The following is a 7,032-nucleotide window of genomic DNA, read 5'->3' on the forward strand; positions in this document are numbered from 1 at the left end:
TAGCAAAGTGATTCAGTTATATATGTATCTATTCTTTTTCAAATTCTTATCCCATTGAGGTTCTTACAGAGTATTCAGCAGAGTTCCCTGTGCTATAGAGTTTTTGGTTATCCATTTTAAATAGAGCAGTGTGTGCATGTCAATCCCAAACATATTTAACTGAAATATGTCTTGTATCATAAGTCACTTTAAGTCAGTGTTGGAAGTAAACAGAATGTAAATTTTACTAATCATAACATATTAGTTAGAAAAATATTCATCAGGCACAGTTCCAGGCACTCAAAAACAAGTGTCTTAAGATTTCTCTTTTCTTGAAAATCAAAAGCATATGAAAAGGTTGATTAAAATAGTCTTCCCCCAAAGAGATCTAGCACATTCTCTTTGCTGACATGAAAACAAGACGGTGAATAACAACTATAACAAGACTCTAAGTTGAACTAGTTAAAATGGAACATTAGATTTTCTGTAAATGTATGTTCTATTGAGGTGCTTGCTAATTTATCTTCTCTGTTTAAAGACTATATGCAAGAACATTTGGACTTTCATAATTACAAAATACACTGAGAGAAAATTAATTATGCTATCAAACAGCAAACCATTTACTTACTGTTCTTTTTGAAATATATTTTCTTCAATAACTAAACATATTTTATGATTGTTCTGTTTCAAAGATTATATAAATGGATTCATTTGAATCTCAATGGAGAAGAGGCACAGACTGTTAAAAACTGGAATAATGGGCATATAGTTTTTCAAAACAATATGAAGAAGACATATAATGTTGAACTTAAACTTTTGTGTGGAGGCATTAAACATTAGTGGACAAAACAAAACTCACGAAAAGAAACTGTGGTCAGTGTTGTTCAATTAAAAATATGTTTTCTAATATACATGATTTCAACATATTAATTAATGAAAGTAATCACTGATGGCATAAACACAAGCAGAAGTTTTGCTGAGCAGAAGATCTATTTAAACCTCAGATTAAAGATAAAACTCCTGAAGAATTTAAGGTAATAAAACACAATGGAAATATGGAAATAAGATAACATTGTACAGTAGACTGGTGAAATTAGAGCAAAAAGATACAACTACAAACTTATTGGAATGGTCAAATATAATAATCTGACAATCCATTTACCGGCAAAGATGAGGAACAATAGGAACTCTCATTTGTTGTTAGTGGGAATGGAATTTGGAAGCAATTTCTTACAGAACTAAACATTATCATACCACATGATCTAACCATTATGCCCCTACATAGTTCAGCAAATGATTTGATAGTTAAAGCCCACACAAACACATGGACATGAATTTTATAACAGCTTAATTCATACTATCTCTCTCTCTCTCTCTCACACACACACACACACACACTCTCACACACACACACACACACACACACATTGGAAGTAACCAAAGTGTCCTTTAATAGACAACTGGATAAACAAACTACAGTACATCAACATAAAAGAATATTATTCAAGAATAAAAAGAAATGAACCATCAAATCACAAAAAGAAATGGATGAAACCTGAATCAATGTTATTAAGTAAAATAAGCTAGTCTGGAAAATGTTATACACTGCACGCTGCCAATTATATGACATTCCAGAAAAGGTAAAACTATAGAGCAAATAAAAAATATCAGAGGATTTTTTCTTTTGCTTCAGAATAGTTTTATTAGTTTGGATAAGATATGTCAAAGCTCAACAATTCCTCTCCTACTTTGACTCACAAATCCACTCAGTCGAATTCTTCATTGCCCCTGAACTGATACATCTGCAGGAACCTTGACATTGAGGGGGTTGATGTTACCGCTGGTTGATGTGGCGAGTTTCAGATTCTGCACCCTGGACACAAATTTCACAAGGTCCATCTCGAGCAGGGTTAAGGTATGGAACATATAGACTTCTTCAGAGGAAGTCTTTACCTTTTTATTTCCAAGAAAGCCAAATGAACGGCCCTGAAGGGCTTCAGAAGTCTGCACTCTACTCTCGCCATTCTCTCCTGCCAACTTCACTGTCACGTACATCAGCACAATGAAGAAAAGCCAGAGCAAAGTGATCTCAAGCCAGTCTTGGGCTTGCTCTTGTAGATTCTGCTGAATTAAAAAGTGTCCTCCGCAGAGCATCTTCCACTGGATTTCTTTGACTTTCTCTGTCAGAGAAGTAAACATTAAGGTGTAGACACAGGAAACAACGATGGATAAGCATAAGAATGATTTGAGGGACCACATTGTGAGCCGAGAGGAAATGGCTCCTAGTGTGCTGGTCTGCCCTAGCACCTGGAGACTGAGGACCAGCCAGGGCTGGGCACTTTGTGATGTCACAGAGGGCCAAACCCCAGCCAGAACCCGTGTGGCCACTGTGATGACTTTAGGGCAGAGAATAAGGAGGCTTCCAGGGGTCAACTGGTAGTAGTGGTTAAAGGGTTAGTAGGGCTTAAAAGATTTCCAACAGGCAGTTGCAAAAGAGTTGGGGGTGGGGGTGACAGAATGCCATCTCCTTGCCAGTGTATTCTTTCTGAACCTGGTGCTGTACTGGGAGGGTGGTTCCCTCTTCTATTTTTATTTTTCCATTTGTTAAATCCAGACAATGGGTGAGCAGAACAGACCCATGGGCATGTGCCCCTGTGGAGCAGAGGGCCAAGTTGGAAAGAAAGATAGAGGCCATAAACTAGGAGCCACTGATGTGTTTTGTGTGGCCTTCACTGTTCCTAAAAATGACTATTCCTGGTTGCTAAGTCATCTGTGACTCCTTGAGACCCCATGGACTGTAGCCCTTCAGGCTCCTCTGTCCCTGGGTTTTCCCAGGCAAGAATACTTAAGTGGGTTGCCATTTACTTCTCTAGAGGATGTTTTAGGGCAGTGAAACTGTTCTGTATGATGTTATGGTAAATAGATGACACTGCATATTTGACAAAACCCTTAGAATCTTACAGCACAAAAAGTGAATCAATGTATGCATATTTAAAATGAACATTTTGACATCAAGACTGGAACACAAAATTTGACTAAACAATCTAACTATATTTCAAATATTTAAAACTACCTCACTCAGATGCCCTGACTTAAGTAACTTTGGAAATGAATGGAGTTTGCAAGAATGAAAGCAAAAGATAAAACCACTGTAATCTAGTTGATAGTGTTCTTTTTCGTAGGGGTACCCATTAAAAATCTTGATACAGTTACACATGCGTACATGAATTAAACAGTTAAATAGATGGCACATGAATATACATACATATATTTCTTTGTCTGTGAGCTGAAAGTGTCTAAGAGAAATCATACTCCCAAAATCTGAAAGAAACAGTGATGTAGAAATAAGCACACATTTTGGTTTCCAATACTTTTTTCAAGAAAAGGAACCAGGCTTCTAGGAGTAATTACTGATTGTAGGGCTCAGATAAGAAATATAGAAGAGTCTGGGGGATCTTACTGTATCAAAAAGGAAGTGAACAACAACAAAAAAAAGATCCCCACAGTAATGGAGTTATGTCAAAGAAGAAAGGAATGAACTTCCAATGGCCAGAACTAGAACAGGATGAGCAACGTAATAAATTAAGTAAATCATCCTTTGGGGTTATTCATAAAGCAATTCAGTGAGATCTATCAAGACAAGCATCCATGATAGGGGAGCATGGTGCTGTAGTAGGCCAGATGAGATGAGAGGTGAAGAGGATACCCATGCAGACAGAGTATCCTAGTACAAGGAGTCAGAACTCAAATAGGGTGAACCGATAACATCCACAAGAACAGGGAAGAGAGGTGTGTAGTATGATATGTGACAACTTGAGTGGGGAAAAAAGGATATCCATCACAGGATGTATCATGGGCAGTCAGTGCCAAAGTGGAATTAAGAGGCCTTCACAGAGCAGAGAAGCCTGCCACAAGAGTCAGTTTAGTCCAGAGGATATTAAATAGGAGGTTGGCCAGGCATGCAGAGTAAAAGCCTAAGTCCAGAGAAGCAGAAATCCACATGGAGGAGGCAGATTTGTGTAGAGAATCAGAGGCCATGCAAGAGGAGAAGGGCATCCATGCATGGAAGTGGGCAGCCCTCTGTGTGCAGTTAGATGCTGAGTGGAACAAGGAAAGTATCTGAACATGGGGGTATCCCATTGCAGAGTATCAAAGCCCAAGCAGGGTAAGGGGGGTATGTTTATATAAGGGTTGCCTGGAGTGGGTGTCAGAGTCTGAATATGTTGATAAAGAGATTCACATGGATTGGGGACAATTCAGAATTTTGTGATATCAGAGCAAGAGCTATGCAGGGAGGATACACACACAAAGGCATGCACACACACACATGCACACTTCCCAGACTCTGCCCAATGTCAGGAACTGGGAAATAATGAGTACATACAAGTCTCATGTATTGGATTCTGATTTTCATTTTCCACTAAAAATTATTGGAACTTCTAGGAGAAAATGTTAATTCCATGGCAATTCCAGGGAAAGTACAAGTTGAGCCTGGAATACCTTGTACCAAAAGCATCAAATTGTTAAAAGAATGATGGGAGATGTCAAAAGGACAGAGAGTTTGGCTTAAGGAGGTTCCCACTCTCTGAGGCTGGAATGATATGAACAATATGAACATCAAAATAAATAATGATAGTGACAGGTCATGATTCCTTTAGTAAAAGAGACTATTAATCAAATAGTTTTAATTAAACTGAAAATCTAACTTTTGTTGAGGAATAAAATATGTATCTACTTTAAAATACAAAAGAATGTCTTAATTACAAGATAGGAGAGAGTAACTGAACAGTGGAAAAGCTTGACAGCAACCACTTTAATCAAGTGATCCAAGTGAATATCATCAATATTGGGACACATTGAAATCATGGATCACTTGATAGAATGAAGTGATATGAACACAATATCATTTCCATCATTTTCCTGTCAAAGATGCAAAACATGATATTCATCATAAGCAAATACTGGATGGAGCAAAATTGAGAATTCTACAAAATAACTGACCTCTGGGTTTTGGCATTTGAGTAATGCTGCCTCACAGAATGAACTGGGAAATGTTTCTTTCCACTTCTATGGATACATTTAAAATGCATGTGTGGAGAACTGACATGACATTTGGTTTATGTATTTGGTAGAATTCAGCAGTGAGGCTATCTGGGTCTAGATATGGTAGGGGGACTTTTGTGAGCTAGGTTGGGCAAGAAGTTTAAAAATGAATAATTTTTTCTCTATGCTTCAGATTTTTATTTACCTCTTGAGTCAATTTCAGTCAACTGTGTATTTCTATAAATTTGTCCATTTAATCTAAATTTTCTCATTTGCACATATTCCAAAATGGGAAAGGAGTTCACAAGGCTGTATATTGTCACCATGCTTATTTAACTTATATGCAGAGTACATCATGAGAAATGTTGGACTGGATGAAGCACAAGCTGGAATCAAGATTACCAGAAGAAATATCAATAACCTTAGGCATCCAGATGACACCACACTTTTGGCAGAAAGTGAAAAAGAACTAAAGAGCCTCTTGATGAAGGTGAAAGAGGAGAGTGAAAAAGTTGGCTTAAAACTCAACATTCAGAAGACTAAGATCTTGGTATCCAGTCCCATCACTTAATGGCAAATAGATGAGGAAACAATGGAAACAGTGAGAGACTTTATTTTTTGTTTTGGGGGGGGCTCCAAAATCACTGAAGATGGTGACTGCAGCCATGAAATTAAAAGATGCTAGGTCCTTGGGAGGAAAGCTATGACTAACCTAGACAGCATATTAAAAAGCAGAGACATTACTTTGCCACCAAAGGTCCTCCTTTTTAAAGCTGTGTTTTTTCCAATAGTCATGTATGGATGTGAGAGTTGGACTATAAAGAAAGCTGAGCACCAAAGAACTGATGCTTTTGAACTGTGGTGTTGGAGAAGACTCTTGAGAGTCCCTTGGACAGCACAGAGATCCAACCAGTCAATCCTAAAGAAAATCAGTCCCGAATATTCACTAGAAGGACTGATGCTGAAGCTGAAACTCCAATACTTTGGCCACCTAATGCTAAGAACTGACTCATTTGAAAAGACCCTTGTGCTGGGAAAGTTTGAAGACAGGAGGAGAAGGGGACGATAGAGGATGAGATGGTTCGAAGGCATCACCGACTCAATGGACATGGGTTTGAGTAAGCTCCAGGAATTGGTGATGGACAGGGAGTCCTGGCATGCTGCAGTCCACAGGGACACAAAGAGTCAGACGTGAATGAGCAACTGAACTGTCTGACTGATTCCTTTACAATTTTATTTATTTCTCTATAGTGTAGTAAGTTTTCCTATTTTATTCCTAATTTTCGTAATTTGATTCTTCTTCCTCCCTTGATCAATATCACTAAAATTTTGCTATTTTTGACCTTTCTAAATAACTAAATTTTCATTTGTTGAGTGTAGCTGTGGTCATTCTATTCTCTATTTCCTTTATTTTGTTCTAACATTTATTGTGTTGACTATGTCTGCCTATTTGAGTTAAGTTCGCTACATTCCCTTATTTAGGTGTGGTTTGTTTTTGCTTTCATTCCCCTCAAAGTAATTCAAGTCAATGTGCCTACCACAGATGCTGAAATAGCTCAAGCTGATCAGTCATATGAAGACCTAGAAGACCTCCTAGAACTAACAGCAAATACAGATGTTCTATTCATCAGTTGGGATGGGTATGCCAAAGTAGGAAGTCAAGAGATACCTGGAGTAACAGGGAAGTTTTGCCTTGGAGAACAGAATGATCCAGGGCAAAAGTTAACTAAATTCTGCCAAGAGGATGCACTCATCATAGCATAAACCCTTTCTGAACAGCACAAGAGGTGAGTTTACTCATGGACATGACCAAATGGTCAATACTGAAATCAAATTGGTTACATTCTTTGTAGCCAAAGATGGAAAAGCTGTATTCAGTCAGCAAAAACAAGACCTGGAGCTGACTGTGGCTCTGCTCATCAGCTTCTAGTAGCAAAATTCAGGCTTAAACTAAAGAAAGTGGGGAAAACCACTAGGAGAGCCAGGTGTGACTGAAATCCAATCCCCTAT

At 38.1% G+C, this 7,032-nt stretch overlaps 1 protein-coding gene across 1 annotated transcript; it reads right to left on the reverse strand.

The window, feature by feature from the left end:
- Positions 1-1,758: 1,758 nt before the first annotated feature.
- LOC102414772 (protein FAM209B-like) lies at positions 1,759-2,238 on the reverse strand. Its single transcript, XM_044936485.2, has one exon. The coding sequence runs from the start codon at positions 2,236-2,238 to the stop codon at positions 1,759-1,761; it is 480 nt and encodes a 159-aa protein (XP_044792420.2).
- Positions 2,239-7,032: the final 4,794 nt, after the last annotated feature.

The sequence above is a fragment of the Bubalus bubalis genome, chromosome X (genome assembly GCF_019923935.1).
Source record: "Bubalus bubalis isolate 160015118507 breed Murrah chromosome X, NDDB_SH_1, whole genome shotgun sequence".
Taxonomy (NCBI): Eukaryota; Metazoa; Chordata; class Mammalia; order Artiodactyla; family Bovidae; genus Bubalus; species Bubalus bubalis.

What these genes read in the sequence shown, in the direction of transcription:
- LOC102414772 (XM_044936485.2), bottom strand. Translation starts at nt 2,238, where the DNA reads ATGTGGTCCCTCAAATCATTCTTATGCTTATCCATCGTTGTTTCCTGT.